This window comes from Sardina pilchardus, chromosome 14, assembly GCF_963854185.1.
Source record: "Sardina pilchardus chromosome 14, fSarPil1.1, whole genome shotgun sequence".
In the NCBI taxonomy this organism is placed as follows: Eukaryota; Metazoa; Chordata; class Actinopteri; order Clupeiformes; family Clupeidae; genus Sardina; species Sardina pilchardus.
In genome coordinates, this window is record NC_085007.1 from 9,250,704 (window position 1) to 9,268,708 (window position 18,005).

The 18,005-nt window shown below is 45.5% G+C and overlaps 1 protein-coding gene across 1 annotated transcript in view; it reads left to right on the plus strand.

Annotated features, from left to right (window-relative positions):
• Window positions 1-17,501, plus strand: part of slc4a5b (solute carrier family 4 member 5b) — a 38,908-nt gene extending 21,407 nt beyond the window's left edge. Inside the window, exons 11-29 of the mRNA XM_062554085.1 lie at window positions 214-301; window positions 663-817; window positions 1,129-1,257; window positions 1,512-1,686; window positions 2,613-2,746; window positions 4,120-4,391; window positions 5,019-5,050; window positions 5,695-5,886; window positions 6,238-6,351; window positions 7,345-7,458; window positions 7,816-7,977; window positions 8,729-8,907; window positions 9,243-9,315; window positions 9,502-9,570; window positions 9,932-10,105; window positions 11,172-11,346; window positions 12,661-12,671; window positions 13,217-13,251; window positions 16,918-17,501. Of these exons, the coding sequence (XP_062410069.1) occupies window positions 214-301; window positions 663-817; window positions 1,129-1,257; window positions 1,512-1,686; window positions 2,613-2,746; window positions 4,120-4,391; window positions 5,019-5,050; window positions 5,695-5,886; window positions 6,238-6,351; window positions 7,345-7,458; window positions 7,816-7,977; window positions 8,729-8,907; window positions 9,243-9,315; window positions 9,502-9,570; window positions 9,932-10,105; window positions 11,172-11,346; window positions 12,661-12,671; window positions 13,217-13,251; window positions 16,918-17,143 (2,509 nt within the window). The 3' untranslated portion in view covers window positions 17,144-17,501. The remainder of the gene's footprint in view (window positions 1-213; window positions 302-662; window positions 818-1,128; window positions 1,258-1,511; window positions 1,687-2,612; window positions 2,747-4,119; window positions 4,392-5,018; window positions 5,051-5,694; window positions 5,887-6,237; window positions 6,352-7,344; window positions 7,459-7,815; window positions 7,978-8,728; window positions 8,908-9,242; window positions 9,316-9,501; window positions 9,571-9,931; window positions 10,106-11,171; window positions 11,347-12,660; window positions 12,672-13,216; window positions 13,252-16,917) is intronic.
• Window positions 17,502-18,005: the final 504 nt, after the last annotated feature.

An 18,005-nucleotide genomic window follows, 5' to 3' on the forward strand; every position in this document is an offset into this window, starting at 1 on the left:
AGTAGCATGCTGGTGCAAATGAAATGACAAGCCAACACACAAAGGCACTATTGTTTTTTATGGAGGCTCTATGACTTCCTCAACTGTTGATTGTTATTGTTGCCCCTGCCAATAACCATAACCATAACCATAGCCTTAACCATAACTACCAGCAGTAAAACTCGAAACACTGTACAAACACTGTGAGTGATGTTTTACTTTCTATCTTCCCAGGTTCCTGTTTGTGTTGCTTGGGCCCACTGGCAGGGCAAAGTCCTACAATGAGATTGGCCGCGCCATCGCTACACTCATGGTGGACGATGTAAGTGTGAGGAGTGGGAGTGTATGATGACACATGACATTAAAAGCATGTAGCAGTATTATACTGTAGTTCTGGAGTGGGAGTACATGAGGTCTCAGGACTTTGGAGATGTATAGTATTATAGTTCTGGAGTGGGAGGATATGATGTCATAGGACTAGGACTCTGATGAAGACGTTTGTAACGTCGAAACGTTAGTCAATGTTTTGCACCTTTTAGATAAATATAAAAGAAGACATCTGCGTTGCACCGGCATTCCTTTTCTTTTCATGATGTCATAGGGCTTTGGAAATGTTTATGTATTGCAGTATAGGTGTAGTGCCTTATTTCTCACCGCATTGCTGTCACACACCTGTTATTTAGATTTTCAGCGATGTGGCCTACAAGGCGAGAGACCGCGAGGACCTGATCGCAGGGATCGATGAGTTTCTGGACGAGGTCATCGTCCTCCCGCCGGGCGAGTGGGACCCCAAGATCCGCATCGAGCCCCCGAAGAAAGTCCCCTCAGCCGACATGCGGTAGGACACCCTGGAGTTAATGCTTGACCTTTGACATGGAGTTGACGCTCTGCATCTGAACAGCATCACTGAGCATTAGAAAGATGTCATGGACAAATAGATAGAGGAATAGTCTTTGACCTTTGACCTTTGGTTTGTAGTCTGTAGTCATGGATACCCACTGCTAAACGTACAGTATGTTTTCACTTTGCCTTCCTATCACTCACTTCTTGTCTCTCTCCATTCCTCTCCTCCTCTCTATCTCTCCTGTCCTCCTCTCTCTATCTCTCCTCTCCTCTCCTCTCTCTCTCTCTCTCTCTCCCTGTCTCCAGTAAGTCGGTGTTGAACCTGAATGAGTTGGGACAGATGAACGGGACAGCTGGAGGAGGCGGAGCTGCCTCTGACGACGAGGAGATGCCGCTCCCTCACGAGCTGGGAGAGGAGCTGGCGTTTACTGGGAGGTACTGGACTCTCCTCTGGCCACGCTTTATACAGGGAGGGAGGGAGAAGTTGCCACAGATCAGTTGGGATTAGGAATGTTCAGCATTCAGAAATCATGAGTAAAGGAATACAGTAAATAAGTAAATAAGTTGTGTGCAGACGAAATGAATGCATGCACTGTATTATAAGCCTGCCTCTTGTGCTCAATTTTTCCGCTGACCGGTGTGCGTTACAAGGACAACAATGCTCACGCTGGACTGTCCTCCTCCTGCAGGTTTTGTGGAGGTCTCTATCTGGACATCAAGCGCAAGCTGCCCTTTGTTTTCAGCGACATCTGCGATGGCTTCCACATCCAGTCCATCTCGGCAGTGCTCTTCATCTACCTGGGCTGCATCACCAACGCCATCACCTTCGGGGGCCTCCTGGGGGACGCCACGGATAACTACCAGGTGTTGCCCCTCTTTCGCTCTCTCTCTCTCTCTCACTCTCTCAATTCAATTCAATTCAAAAGTGCTTTATTGGCATGACAAATATTTAGACATTTGTATTGCCAAAGCAATTATCACATACATTGGACATACAGGTTTAAGACATGGACATAGCAACAGACAATAATCAGAATGTAGAGATAAAACATGTTCCTAAACAGACATTCATATACAACCTATAGTATGAACTATTGATACTGAGGAATACTAATGCCATTTTTGAACAGAGGATAGTGAAGGTGCGTGTATGTATGGGGAGAGATATATCAGAGTGTGTGTGTGTGCGTGTGCGTGTGCGTGTGCGTGTGCGTGTATGTGTGCGTGAGTGTGTGTTTCTGTGTGAGAATATGTACAACACAAGTTATTCTCTCTCTCTCTCTATTTCTCTCTCTCTCTCCGTGATTTCATGGGTCAAGGAATGAGTCAATAAAAGGCAGTTGAACCTCTCTCTTTCTCTCTTTCTCTCTTTCTCTCTTTCTCTCTTTCACTCTTTCTCGCTCTGTTCCTCTGGCTCCAAGAGCTTCTATCACTCTATTTCTCATTCACCCTTTCTTTCCCTCTATCTCTCTCTTCCTCTGACACTGTCGGTCTTTTTCACTATCTCTCTTAATTTTGTTTGTTTTTCATTTATTTCCAAGTTTCAGCTTTCCACTTCTGTTGTTTTTGTTTTCATCTCTGTTGTTTGTCTTTCTCTTTTTTTTTCTTCTCTATCACTCTCTCTCTCCCTCTATGTGTTTGTTTTTATTTTTCATGTATTTCCAATGTAGTTTTCAGTTTTCATCGGTCATTCTGTCTTTCATTTTTTTAACTATATTTTTTCATTACTCTGTGTCTCACTTGAATTGTTTTTCCTGGTTTTCACTTTGATGTTGCTTGTTTGTTAAAAGGGCGTCATGGAGAGTTTCTTGGGAACGGCGTTAGCGGGAACAGTCTTCTGTGTGTTGGGTGGTCAACCACTCATCATCCTCAGTTCAACTGGACCCATCCTCATCTTCGAAAAACTGCTCTATGAGTTTAGCAAGTAAGTGGACCTATCCTCATCTTTTAGAAACTGCCCTATGAGTTTAGCAAGAGAGTGGACCCATCCTTATATTTGGGAAACTGCTGTATGAGTTTAGCAAGTGAGTGAACCTACCCTCATCTTTTATAAACTGCTCTATGAGTTTAGCAAGAGAGTGGACCCATCCTTATCTTTGGGAAATTGCTATATGAGTTTAGCAAGTGAATGGACCTATCCTCATCATTTATAAACTGCTCTATGAGTTTAGCAAGAGAGTGGGCCTATCCTCATCTTTTAGAAACTGCTCTATGAGCTTAGCAAGTGAGTGGCTGGACTTCCTAGTTTGGTGGTATGATTTTCACTCCTGCAAACACAGGTATGCCAATTCAGCTCCCGGCTGTCTAAGGGCTGTCTAACGGCGGTGTCACAGCTGTGTCATGGCTGCCCCCCTCAGGTCAAACAGCATTGGCTGCACGAAGCTGCGTGTGTGTGGATTAGCCTGCACTTACTTCTGCGCCTGTTCTTTGAATTGATAGAATTGTATTTAGTGCTGTTCACTTGTCATACAGTTGGCCAAGACGTATTTCGCAAGCGAGTATTATTCTAGTTTTCCTCTCGTTCTGTCTCACAAGTGTCTCCCTCTCCTTTGTCTCCCTCTCTTCCCCGTCCTCTCCTGTCTCCCCCTCTCCTCCCCGTCCTCTCCTGTCTCCCCCTCTCCTCCCCATCCCCTCCTGTCTCACCCTCTCCTCCCCATCCCCTCCTGTCTCCCCCTCTCCTCCCCATCCCCTCCTGTCTCCCCCTCTCCTCCCCATCCCCTCCTGTCTCCCCCTCTCCTCCCCATCCCCTCCTGTCTCACCCTCTCCTCCCCATCCTCTCCTGTCTCCCCCTCTCCTCCCCATCCTCTGTCTCCCCCTCTCCTCCCCGTCCCCTCCTGTCTCCCCCTCTCCTCCCCGTCCCCTCCTGTCTCCCACTCTCCTCCCCATCCCCTCCTGTCTCCCCCTCTCCTCCCCATCCTCTGTCTCCCCCTCTCCTCCCCATCCTCTCCTGTCTCCCACTCTCCTCCCCATCCCCTCCTGTCTCACCCTCTCTTCCCCATCCCCTCCTGTCTCACCCTCTCCTCCCCATCCCCTCCTGTCTCACCCTCTCCTCCCCATTCTCTCCTGTCTCCTACTCTCCTCCCCGTCCCCTCCTGTCTCCCCCTCTCCTCCCCATCCTCTCCTGTCTCCCACTCTCCTCCCCATCCCCTCCTGTCTCACCCTCTCTTCCCCATCCCCTCCTGTCTCACCCTCTCCTCCCCATCCTCTCCTGTCTCACCCTCTCCTCCCCATCCTCTCCTGTCTCACCCTCTCCTCCCCATCCCCTCCTGTCTCCCCCTCTCCTCCCCGTCCTCTCAGGTCAAACGGCATCGACTACATGGAGCTGCGCCTTTGGATCGGTCTGCACTCGTGCTTTCAGTGTCTGATCCTGGTGGCGACGGACGCCAGCTTCATCATCAAGTACATGACGCGCTTCACCGAGGAGGGCTTCTCCAGCCTCATCTCCTTCATCTTCATCTCCGACGCCATCAAGAAGATGGCGGGATCCTTCAAGTACTACCCCATCAACCGCGGCTTCAAGCCCGACTACGTCACCCAATACAAGTGCGAGTGCTTGGCGCCGGATCAGAGTGAGTACGGGTTTCCACTAGGGACAAAATACCTTTCGTTTGGAGGGAGGGAGGGAGAAGTTGCCATAGATCAGTTGGGATTAGGAATGTTCAGCATTCAGAAATCATGAGTAAAGAAGGAATACAGTAAACAAGTAAATAAGTTGTGTGTAGATGAAATGAATGTATGCACTGTATTATTATAAGCCTGCCTCTTGTGCTTTGTATGTGAAAATAGTAAAGCAGTTGGGTACCAAAAATGATTATCAAACTTAAATTCTGCAAGTATGAGGAAAGTGGTGAAAGCAAACAGAATTGATATTGATTAAATGGAAAACAGTAGCTACCTGTCTTATAAAGGCATTATGCATGTACTGTATTTGGTTGTGTATGAGATCTGTGCAGATATCTGACGACTGTAATTGATTTGTCATGTCTGTTTTTGCTGCACTCTCCCTGGCTGCTGTTTGATCTGAGTGAGTATGATCTAATCTTATCTGAAGACATACAGTATATTACAGTATATAATATTTTCAGTCCACTCCCATATCCACAAATGAGTTTATTTGTTTATTTAGTTTATTTATGTCGTTTCGTTCTCTTGTCTTGTGATTTCAACAGTGGCCTCTGTGATGGGAAACTCTCCAGTTCCTCTGGGCCCTGATAACATGACTGAGTTGGTGAGTGGTTTAGGTCCTGCAGAGCAGCCTGACCTCTGGGCCGAATCTGGCCCTGACCTCAGCCAGATGAGGGCCAGATCCGGCACGCAGTCGGCTGTGTTAAGGGCTCAATACTTGTTACTGTTGGCCAATGAATCTGACACACGGTTTTTATTCTCTACCAAGATGTAACAATAATAGACCTTTTTTCACAGCAGCAATTTTGACAATTAACTAATTAAAAGGGCAAGTTTCCAAAAATGTTAATGAAGTCTCTGTTCAATTTAAGTGTACAGAATCAGAACTTTAATTCATTACAAGTCGTTAGTAACACCTGGGTCTGCTATATGTTTTATGTAAAAAAATGGCTGCTGTGGAAAGGGTTCATTGAATCTTGAATACTGAATCAGAGGCCCTGCGCTTTATATCCATAAAAAACACACATTTCTATAGCTTATAGTATGTATTTAACTCTGATTATTGATGATTCTAAAGTGGTGTTGTCCTTGACTGCCCCACGGGCTCTGGGGCCGTGCCGTAGTGTGTTCATTGTGCCGGGCCGTTTTTACTCTCCTGTTCTCTTCCCACTGTGTCTCTGCTGCTGCTGCCGCTGCTGCCGCTGACCTGTTCCTTGTTTGTGGGCAACACTGTCGCGGGCGCCGCAGTATAACATGACAGGTCTCGACTGGAGCCAGCTCAGTAAGAAGGAGTGCCTCAAGTACGGCGGCGACCTGGTGGGCAAGGCCTGCAAGTACGTGCCGGACCTGGCCCTCATGTCCTTCATCCTGTTCTTCGGCACCTACTCCATGACCGTCTCGCTCAAGAAGTTCAAGACCAGCCGCTACTTCCCAACCAAGGTTCGGGAACGGGGGAGGGGCAGTGGGGGGGCAAACTGCAGAGCCAGACCCGACGGCTTTGCTTGGTTTGGGTTGGGTTGAGGTGTGGGGTGGGAAAGGGTTGGTGTTTCCATTCATGGTCCATCTCTGTGTATCCTTGTCCTTCTCCCTTTGTTGGACCCTTGAGATTGCTGTTGCCACAGGGCTAGATGGGGCCTGATGTGGCCCTGATCAGCTGCATACCCCCCCATCTCTCCTCACCTCTCCTCTCCTACCCTCTCCTCTCCTACCCTCACCCCCTCTCCCACCCTCTCCCCCTCTCCTCTCCTCTCCTCTCCTCTCCTCTCCTCTCCTCTGGGTGTGCTGTTGTAGGTGCGCTCCCTGGTTGGTGATTTCTCCATCATCATCTCCATCCTGGTGTTCTGTGGCCTGGACTGCCTGCTGTCCCTGGAGACTCCCAAACTGCATGTCCCCACAGAGATCAAGGTCCTCTACCTCCTCCCCTTTTACTCTGGTCTGACCTCTGACCTTTGCTTCCTCTCACCCTATCTATGCTCGTCTGACCATGACCTCTACTGTCTCTCCCCATCTATGCTGGTCTGACCATGACCTCTACCTCCTCCCTCCCTGCCTATGCTGCACTGCAAAAAAGAAACAAGATATAAACACTAAATCTAAGGTAAAAGGTACTCAAAACAAGTGAAATTATCCGTGCAGCAAGATAATTATACTTAACAAGATTTATTGAATAAATAAGATTCTAGTGTAAAGTTGAACTCTTAAAACAAGATGAATGATCCAACACTTCTAAATCAAAGTCTTTTTATCTTGATAAGTTAAAATTAAAATAATTTGCAGTGTGGTCCAAGCAGCCTATCTTCTTCCTCCTCTCCTGTGTCTTTCAGGTCACTGGTGTGACCCCCCCCCCCCACCACCCCCCCCCACCCAGACCCTCTCATCTCTCTCCCCCTCTTCTGTTCTACTGCATGCATCTGCATCTTGCTCCTTGTTCTCCCTCTGAAATCTTCAATGGTGTAACACAGAGTTTGGACCTTGTGCCAAGTGTGCAAATGTCAAGTGCATCTTGTGTCCTTGTTTGCATCATTGCTTTGCAGAACTTTGAACACTATGGGATCTGTTTATCAGAGCTCTGCATCCATATATATTTTTTATTTTAATTAAATTTAATTTTAATTTAATTTTTGATGATTTGATGAGTGATCTATCTATCTAGTGATATATCATTTAAGCAAAAATGAGTTAAATTAGCTAAAGTCATCTATAATGGATTCTGCTGCCTTGCATGAATAGCACAAATCAGGTAGTGGGAACAGGTTCAGTGATAAATCTTGATCATGCACACTAACATCTTTTCCTTTCTTTTCTTTTTTTCTTTTTCTTGTCTTTTGTCCTCTTCTTTTTCTCTGCGTTTCTCCATGACCTCTCCACACATTTCACCTGTGTCTGTTGTGTGCGTAGCTTCGTAAGCTCATCAGTGATTTTTCCATCTTCATGTCAATCATGACGTTCGTGGGTCTTGACATGCTCATGGGCCTAGGTACACCTAAGCTAATCGTTCCCACAGAGTTCAAGGTACGTGACAGCAGCACATGCATGTTTGTTTGACATGCGTGACTGTTGATTTTGATTCTGCTCGCGTTGATTTGAGCTTTTAGAATAGTTTCTCTCTTCCATTCATTGGCATTGTATTAGTACTGTATTAGTTCTGAGTAAACATTACATGTTTTATGCAGAATACTGTATGTCTTGTCATTCAGGGAGATTATCCAATTTAGAAAGCGGTAGAATGCACTGTACACACTGTATAGGTGCAACTATTGAGCTAGTAGCTAGTGTCATTTTATAAAGTGGAAATAAAACAAGTCTACGGGGCAAATTGAGTAAGGATAGTTGCCCCTCTCACCCACCCCACCCTTGCTGCACCTGTAGCCCACGAGGCCAGACCGCGGGTGGATCATCATGCCCTTTGGGAAGAACCAGTGGTGGGTATACGTGGCCAGTGCTCTCCCGGCGCTTTTGGTCACCATCCTCATCTTCATGGACCAGCAGATCAGCGCTGTCATCGTCAACCGCAAAGAGAACAAACTTAAGGTAAAGAACAATAACAGGTGGTCACCTTCAGAGGTGGACATCCCGGGTCCAGAAAGTAAAAGTCCTGCCTTATATTATTTCTACCTGTGCACGTAACACAGGTGATATCACTAATTGTCTGATCTACCTGGCTGCTAATTAGGATGAGCTGGTTTGGTAAATGGTTGGATCAAATACTTGGCAGGACTTTTATTTTCTGAACTCGGGATGTACGCCTATCGGTCAACTTCTGTATCTTCTGTTTGCAGTCCGATATTCTGTTCTCTGTGTCTGCATTTGTCTGTGTTACTGCTGCTTGTCCTTTTGGTCTTTGTTGTCCGTTGTACTTTCTGTTCTTTTTCTCTTTGAGAGACTGAAGGTTTTGTTTTGTTTTTGTTCGTGTTTTGTCTTTTTAGACTTTAAACTTTCTGTGTCAGTGAATGGCTGTGTCTGTTGTCTTTCTCATCATTTTTCACACCTCTCTGTGACTGGAGGTCTGCTGTTATCACTGAGACCTTTTCTGTGATTTGTCTTTTTTCTGTCTGTCTATCTGTCTGTTTCTTACTCATCTGACCATCTGTCTCTCTGTCTCTCTCCCTTCACCCTCCATAAGAACCACCTGGAGGTGATCTGGGTTTGTCCTTGTCTGTCTGTCTCTCTGTGTCCCATCTAACCACCTGTCCCCTTCTCTGCCCCCCCTCCCATACACACACACACACACACACACACACACACACACACACACACACACACACACTCCTCTCTGAGACAGAAGGGCTGTGGGTACCACCTGGACTTGTTCTGGGTGGGCATCCTGATGGCCGTCTGCTCCTTCCTGGGGTTGCCATGGTACGTGGCAGCCACCGTTATCTCCATCGCCCACATCGACTCCCTGAAGATGGAGAGCGAGTCGAGTGCACCTGGCGAGCAACCACAGTTTCTGGGAGTTCGGTAAGACAGCTGAGTTAATCAGTGGAAATGTACAAAACCACCAGCGGAATAGAGAAAGCATACTCTAGAATGGTTTGGGGAAAATAGTTTTTGTAAATGGTACCATCAATGGAATAGACGGGTGCTGTAGAATGGCTAGGAGAGCAGTAGTTACTGTATAGTGCTGTGAAATGCCAAGGGAACAGATAGATACATTAAATAAAATAAGTTCATGAATAAATACAGCTGCACTGTTGTTGTTGTTTTTGTTTGTACACAGGGAACAGAGGGTGACGGGAACACTGGTGTTTGTGTTGCGGAGGTAACTCATGGTGTTGTTTTTTGTTTGTTCGCAGGGAACAGAGGGTGACAGGGATACTGGTGTTTGTATTGACCGGAGTCTCCATCTTCCTTGCTCCCATACTTCAGGTGCGGCCACAACTGAAATAGATGCTGCTCTTACATAAAATACCATTCAATAAATTTCACTTTGAAATAACCTAGCTGTGGGATAATTATGTTTAAGAATAAATAGGAGCTAGAATAATCTGCCATGTAATGATATAGCAGCTGTGTGATATTGTGTGTGTCCTTTTGTTTGTGCTTGTCTATCAGTATATTCCCATGCCAGTTCTCTATGGAGTTTTCCTGTATATGGGGGTGGCATCTCTCAATGGCATTCAGGTACATATCATTCAACCAGAGACACGGTTTGTGTGTGTTTGTTTGTGTGCGTGTGTTTGTGTGTTTCTGTTTGTGCTTGTGTTTGTGTTTGTGTTTGTGTGTGTGCGTGTGCGTGTGCGTGTGCGTGTGCGTGTGCGTGTGCGTGTGCGTTTGCGTTTGCGTCTGCGTCTGCGTGTGTGTGTGTGTGTGTGTGTGTGTGTGTGTGTGTGTGTGTGTGTGTGTGTGTGAGTGAAGAAATGAATGAATGAATGAAGGAATGAATGAATGAGGCTGCCTGCATGAGCCATCGTGAAATGTACTGCTGTGTGTGTTTGCAATACGTGTGTGCACATTAATCCTGCTGTGTTTTGTTGGCGCTCAGTTCTGGGAGAGGATTAAGTTGTACCTCATGCCAGCCAAGCACCAGCCAGACTTCACCTTCCTGCGCCACGTGCCCCTCCGCCGGGTCCATCTCTTCACCCTGGTGCAGGTCACCTGCCTGGCCGTGCTCTGGATCCTCAAGTCCACCATGCTCGCCATCATCTTCCCAGTCATGGTGAGCAGCATAGCTGTCTGTCTGACTCTCTGTTTGTCTATCTGTCTGTCTGTTTGTCTGCCTGTCTGTCTGTCTGTCTGCCTGTCTGCCTGGTTGTCTGCCTGTCTATCTGTCTGTCTGTTTGGTTGTCTGCCTGTCTATCTGTCTGTCTGTCTGTCTGCTTGGTTGTCTGCCTGTCTATCTGTCTGTCTGTCTGTTTGTCTAACTGTCTGTCTATCTATCTGTCTGACAGAAAAAGAAAGACTGTCTCTGTCTGTCCATGTATCTGTAAACATGTCAGACAGTCTAGGTGTGTCTACCTGTGTGTATGTCATCTGTGTTATATTTATCTATCGAGATAAGATATGACCAGAGGTGATAGGTGGTATGGATCCGTGTCAGGGTGGACCGTGCCTCTGTCTGGAAATGAGCCCACTGTATGTGCAGTCATGGTGGCTGATCTGGCTGTGTGGGCCAGAAAGGAGCTTTAGGAGGAGGTCAAGGAGGTCATGGAACATGGTCTCCGTCTTTTTCAAGGATATTGCTGTATATTCCCAGGAAACCCTGTCTGGTGACTCTGAGTCTGTTATTGGCTGTTATACTGCAAGTCATGTACCAGTGTTGTTTTTCTGGGAACCATTATATGGGAGTGGTGATCATTATGGTTCGCCACCTTCTGCTGTTGTATCATTTAGTGTGTCATTGATTCAGTGTTCTCCCTGTGAGACTGAGACAGAGAGAGAGGCCTGTCAGGTTGTTCTTTATGAGTATTATTTATTGATATTGTGTGTATTTCTTGAGTTTCTCAACATTCTCACAAGAGTCTCACAAGACTTAAGGAGAGAAGAATAAATTGAATCAGAGATGTGGCCGGTATTATAAAACACGTAGGCCTACAGTATGCATGAAAAATTTTGATTATGTTGGAAACTCCTGTGAGCAAATGTCCAGAAAATCACTAATGTGAGTAACCGACCCAAAGTGTAAACCATCAAAGAAACATTTTTAAAAAGAAAAGGATTTGTGTCATGTTCATCTTATACTACATGGTGGTGACAGGGCCTGTAAATGTTTGTGTTTCCATCAGATCCTGGGGCTGATGGTGGTGCGGAAGCTTCTGGACTACATGTTCTCCCAGCACGACTTGGCCTGGCTGGACGACATCCTGCCCGAGAAGGACAAGAAGAAAGCGGAGGAGAAGAAGAAGAAGAAGGACAAGAAGAAGGGCAAAGCTGCGCAACACGACAGCGACGAGGAGGTGAGTCCAGCCCACCAGCCCAGACCGGTCATCACCTCAGGGGGGAGCGTACCTATGTTCCCCGGATTCTATGTTCCCCGGGTCCTATGTTCCCCGGGTTCTATATTCTCCACTTTGTATGGGACCCTACTTTTCCCAAATGTATCCCAAAACGGGGAACACAGGACCCGGGGAACATATGGATGACCCCCTTCAAGGGCTACAGCTAACACACTAGCACTTTATCGAGAATAGCTAGCCTAGCTAGCCCCTTTAACAGGTTAACTTACACCCACACCCACTCTGTGTTGTAAATCAACGTAGCACTCCCCAAAGCACTAGCCCCTTAGCGGTTTAGCATCCACCCACACCCACTGTGTGTTGTAAAGAGGTGTAGCACTATTGAACCTGCAAATGCTCTGTTGTTGGTGTTTGTTTAGTAGGTATGTGTATGTTTGTGTTTGTGTGTAGCAGTCATTAATCTTTATTATCAATATCTCTCTCCTTCTACCCCACAGTGTTGCTGATAAGGCACTGTATAACCATTCTATCTGTCTGTATGTGCATGTGTACCCCTCACTTCCTGTTTCCCAGAATTCCTCTGTCCTCCCTTGACTCGTGTCTGTTTGGCTCGCTCACTGCCATGTGCTTGGATTTACTCAAGTTAGAATTACAGTAACCTGAACCTATTGAGCTCTCTTCATGCTGTCCTTTCCTCCATTGTGTGTGGTGATCTGGGACTGTGTGTGTGTGTGTGTGTGTGTGTGTGTGTGTGTGTGTGTGTGTGTGTGTGTGTGTGTGTGTGTGTGTGTGTGTGTGTGTGTGTGTGTGTGTGTTTTGTAGGTGCATGGAAATATATGTACAGTTTGTGTGTGTGTGTGTGTGTGTGTGTGTGTGTGTGTGTGTGTGTGTGTGTGTGTGTGTGTGTGTGTGTCCATATGTTGATGCATGCATTCATGTGTTTGATTTGGTTGTTCATGTATATTCTCCCCTCTGGTCTGTAATGCATGCTGAGTGGTTGATTATGAGTACCCTTCCTTTTGACCCCCCCGCCCCCACCCCCCCCACCCACCCCAAGGCAAAGTGTCCAAAAGAAACCCCTCCCTCTGTGAAGATTCCCATGGAAACTATGGATCCACCCGTTGACCCCGCCTCTAGCCCAGCCTCTCCTCCCTCTGACCCTCCCAGCTCTAACTGTGAGTAAACAAGCACAGTACAAACCCCTCCCCCAACCCAAAACCACACCCACATCAACCCAAACCACACCCATCTAAGTCCACTGTATAAATACTGAACATACAGTAAGACGATGAAGTACCTGCTACCTCCTCCTTCATAGGAAATTATACTGTATATCACAGTTGTTTCAGATTACCAAGGAACATCAACAAGATTTGACTCTCAAATGTTTTTTGGAAAACAATGGTGTACAAAGATATACTTGTGAATGAGTTTTGATTTTGAATACACAAATGTGTTGATTATTTGGAGCTCTTCAAAAATAAATTGATTCAGACAGTCAAGCGAATCATTGTGTCACTTGCTGTATGTTTAGTTGTGCTTCCGAGAGCTCAGAATAGAGAATGCAGAATATAATTGAGTTCAGACACGACAATCAACTGACTGACTTTCTTTGTGTTTCTCTCTGTTTTTTCTGTTTTTTCTTTCTCTCCCTTTTTCTTTCACTTTTCTCTCTTTGTTTTTCTGTTCTTGTGCACTATCCAATGGGTGTGCATGATTCTTTGTGTGTGTGTGTGTGTGTGTGTCTGTGTGTGTCTGTGTGTGTCTGTGTGTGTGTGTGTGTGTGTGTGTGTGTGTGTGTGTGTGTGTGTGTGTGTGTGTGTGTGTGTGTGTGTGTGTGTGTGTGTATGTGTTTGTGTGTGTAGAAGCATCAGGCTTGTTCCCCCGATGACGCCGAACTGGACCGCAGGTACTGTGTACTCAAACTGCACGTGCCCTACAGCGACCTCATGAACCCAACCAACAACCCAACAGACTGGGGAGCGTACAGCGAGCTCGACACCAGCCACAGACACTAACACACACACACACACACACACACACACACACACACACACACACACACACATCCAAATATACATGTGCACCTACAAAAAAATGAACAGACTGAGGACCACATAACCAGCTCCACACCAGACACAGACGCTTCTGACACACACACACACACACACACACACACACACACACACACACAACCAGCAACCCAACAGACTGGGGATCGTGCAGCCAGCTCAAAACCAGCCATTGACATTAGTGCACACAAATGCACACATGACATGTGCACACACTCCCAAAAAATCCAACAGATTGAGGAGAATACAGCCAGCTCGACATCATACAGACATTAGCGTGCACACACACATACACACACACACACACACTCACAGACACATAAAAACACACATTAGAACCACACACATCCAAACATATACACGTACACAATCAGCAAACTTGCACAGACGTGCAAACAGATCCAAACACAGACTCATGTACAGTTACACGTGCCATATACCAATACACTGGTATTGTGGAACATCTAAAAGTGCACACAAGCACAAGTTGAGAATGCACATACACACACACGTGCTCTTGACGCGCTTCATTCTTGCTGACACTCACACACATACAGTCCATAACCATAGGCCTTACACCAAACTCACGTCTTTGAGGAGCGCCCAAATTAATTTGTGTTAGAACAACCTGTACAATATTTACTATACCTCAGCAGTGCTGCTTGGGTTGCCACAGCGTTCTTCTGAGTGCAGACTACCTCCACGTTGTCACGGCACTCGGTGTGACGTTGTTTGTGTCGCTCTGGCTACACAAACAGATTGGAGTTGCTGTTGTTATTCCAGCAGTGCAGATATACTTTTCACTTTAATGTCATCATCATGCTGTTTTGTATTTGCACTGTATTATGCTTAAGTGATCAAGTACTAGTCTCAAGAGCAAATTTCACAGTTACACTAGGTAGGGATCTTACATAGAAACATATAGATATTTAGAGGATGTCTAGATTGTGGTAAAATATCTGATATGGTATTCAACTTTACAAACACAGTACAAAGACAGAAGGTGTGTTTGTATTGTGATGTGTATAACTTTAATCAAACCTGCAGTAATTAGTACAGTAATCTTTGTACAGTCCTCAAGTAGGACATTTAAAAAAAAAATATTTCATTTGTCCTTATATCTGGCATTTTAATGTAAATAATGTTCAAAATGCTAAAACTGTCATGGAGGTCAGTCATAAACTAAAAGATTTGTTTGAAATAGAAACAAATAGTGGACTATGGGCATTTGAGGTGAATGAGAGGGGTGTTGATGAAGGTGTAACAGTGATATCTGAAAACTCCAGCAGTGGAACACCACCTTTCTGTTCCTCGGTGTTCTGTCTTCCTGCCCCCTGAAAGCAATGCAGAGCCCTCGGGGTCTTCTTTTCAAATCTATAAGTATGTATTCATCTGTTTGTTGGTATTGTTTGTTTGTTTGTTTGTTTGTTTTTTGTATATACAAATATTTGAAATAGTTCATTGTTTGTTTGAAATTGTGAACCAAAGTAGTAATACCTAAGCAGAAGTAACACTATTAAAGATCAAACTTCTAACTGAGGTTTTGGAGAGTGTTATTTGAAGCTTTCTTGACTTGAATTGGCCGTGCCTTCATGGTTCAAGTCACCTCTTTCAAATGTACCTTGTACCTTGTACATTTGCTGTTGGCATCTCAGTGAATTAAGATGTGTATCAAAAGCAAAAGAGCAATGTCTAGAGATTTGACATCACTGATGCCAACTGCATCGCTGGTTCAGAACATTGGAAATCTGAGAGCGCTGGGAAACCGAGTCCTCTTTTGTTCTCTTTCTTTGCGTGTTTCTGAGAAATGCCCATATTTGCTGACAGAGTGAGCCGACCTTTCAGTGGTGCTCCGCTAGAATTTCAAAACAGCCATAGAAGTCTCTGAAACACTTTCAAATGAGGTGTGTGTCATTTAATGTCCACCCTCTACTCGGCAAAGAAGTGTGTCTGAGGTGGTTGTCATGGGAACGCCAAATCTCATTGCACTTGGCATCATGGATAGTCAAAGACTGTTAGCAGAAGTCATTTGTGCGTCAGAATGAGTGATGTCATTATGACTCTAAAAAACAGTTTATTTAGATGAGACAGACATTGAGTCATACTGATATGCTGAAAAGAGTGAAACTGATTATATTGGTTTAAGTTTTTTACCGGATATTGCTTGAAAGGATTATTTGTTTTCAAAATATTTGGTTGTTTCTTTTTTTTTTAATATGTCCAATCCATTTACCATACTTTATAACATACTTCACGACAGTCTTTTTTTTTCTTTCATGAATAACTCTCAACATTTTAGTGTGCGTCCTGTCCTTCCCTGGTGTCTGACTGCTTTCACTGCTGAGTCCCTGGGTCCCTGCTGCCCCTTGTTGCTCCCTCTGCCCCTGCTACCTGCATCTCCCCCACTGTACTCCCCCATGTCTTCCTTCAGGCAGCGGGTGACCTGGGACCAGGCTCGGCCCGCAGTGGGCCTGGATCGGCCAGAGCTGTCCCAGATCACCGGCCTGGTCTGGCCCGGCCCAGGCCCAGGTCCGCCTGCTCTCTGTGTATGGGACTGGCTGGTTCTCAGTCATGTCTATCCTGCATTGCTTCTCAGGGAGTGTGGGGGTGACCAAACGTCACAACAGTAAGGCCATAGCTTTAAGGTCACCACTGTGATGTCATAACTTCAGGTAACAACAGCAAAAACGTTTTAGGATGGCTGTGACTGCGGCAATTCAACTAACACCTAGACAGAGTGAGTCCCTGGTCAGTTTGTATTTGCGCATTGAATAGAAACGACTGGTTGAAAAGTGTTAACTAGGGCTAATCACCCCCTGGTGCAGAGAAAATATATTTTAAAAGCTTACTGTAGCAATCTATTCTTTTCAAATGGTGGATAATATTTGTGACGTGTATGTTTCCATTAGGGAGTACCTTTGGTTTTAGTTATGAACAGTATGGATTTCTTCCCAGTGTTCAGTGGTGACGTGGAATTGAGTTCCCACCTGCACTCTTTCTCTCTGTCTAATGAAACCATGCTCTTCTCTTTCTTCCCTCTGACTGCTGTTTGGTTCTCCCTTCTGGCTACTGCACTCTTGCAATGTGTGTACGTGTGTGTGTGTGTGTGTGTGTGTGTGTGTGTGTGTGTGTGCGCGTGCGTGCGTGCGTGCGTGCGTGCGTGCGTGTGTGTGTGTGTGTGTGTGCGTGTGTGTGCTTCACACACTCACAAGAGAGTTTGTGTTCTCTTGTGTCTGTGGGGTAATGCCTGCGAGAGCACAAGAGAACGGGTGGCAGTGAGTGATTGTGGGTAGGTGTCTCCTGAGAGAGTGTGAGCGCAGAGTGAGTAAGAGGAAGAAAGAGAAGGAGACAGGGAAAGACAGAGAGAAAGAGAGAGAAAGGAGCTATTCATGAAGGGGAGAGACAGAAATAGACAGACAGTGAGAGAGAGGGAGAGTGAGACTGAGCGAAAGAAAGAGAGATTGCATGAGTTGTAACGTTGGCTTGCTGCTGCTGTTCCCCAGCCTCACCCTGCACCTGAAGATCTCCTGCCCCCCCTCCCCGGTCCAGAGCCCCCCTGCCGTCCACCAGCAGGCCTTCTGCCCCTTGCCTCAGGTCAGGATTCAGGTGGACTCGGACTACGAGGACTCTGACCCTCCTCATCTGCCTCACCTTCATCATCCGCATCATCCTCACCCTCTTCTTCATCCTCACAGGGGCTGGGACATGGACTATGGCACCCAGTTATAGTCTCCTGAGAGAGAGAGAGAGAGAGAGAGAGAGAGAGACCCTCCTCATCAGACAGCTCTCTGAAAGCATGCATCACTCACAATCCAACAGAGACACGCTTTCCAAAAGTGTTCATGCACAACTGCTGTAACTAGGAGACAGAGAGAGAGAGAGAGAGAGAGAGAGACTGGTCAGAATTGTAAGTCTCCCTTTTAATGCATTTAATGGCGGTATCGCGGCCTAGTGATGCTTTTGGGAAACATAGGACTGGTTTCAAAAAGAATCGCTAAAGGAGCTTTGAGACAGACAGAGAGAAAGAGAGAGAGCGAGAAAGGGGAAATTATGTAGATCTGTTTCACTGTCGGTAGTTTGGATTGCAGTGTTGCCTTAGTTACCTTAGTACTGACAAATACAGATTATTGTACATAATAGCCACACAAACGGTGACCGTTTTATTTGTATTTTGTTTGTATTGGACTTTGTAGGTTATTTTTTTTTTCTTTTACTTATGATTTATGTGCAGTATTTTAAAGGAGCAACCAAATGTTTAATTGAAAAGAATAGCAAAACACTATTGTGCGTGAACATATTTTTCATTCTGCTATCTCAGCTATTGGTCATAAATCATTAGTGTGTGTATTATTAAACAGTGTTCTATGAATGAGTGTGCATAAGACTGAGTGATTGAGACAAAATGTGATTTAAATATGTAAGGATGACATTGCATGTAATATAATAAAATGTATTTAATCAAAAACTTAAGCATGATTTTCTATGTAAATATAGGCCTATTCTGTCGATAGTTTTATCACCATGGTGCGACTGAAGTTATTTGTTGGTGGACCTCAGCTTTTTCTATATAGCCACACTCACTACCATTATT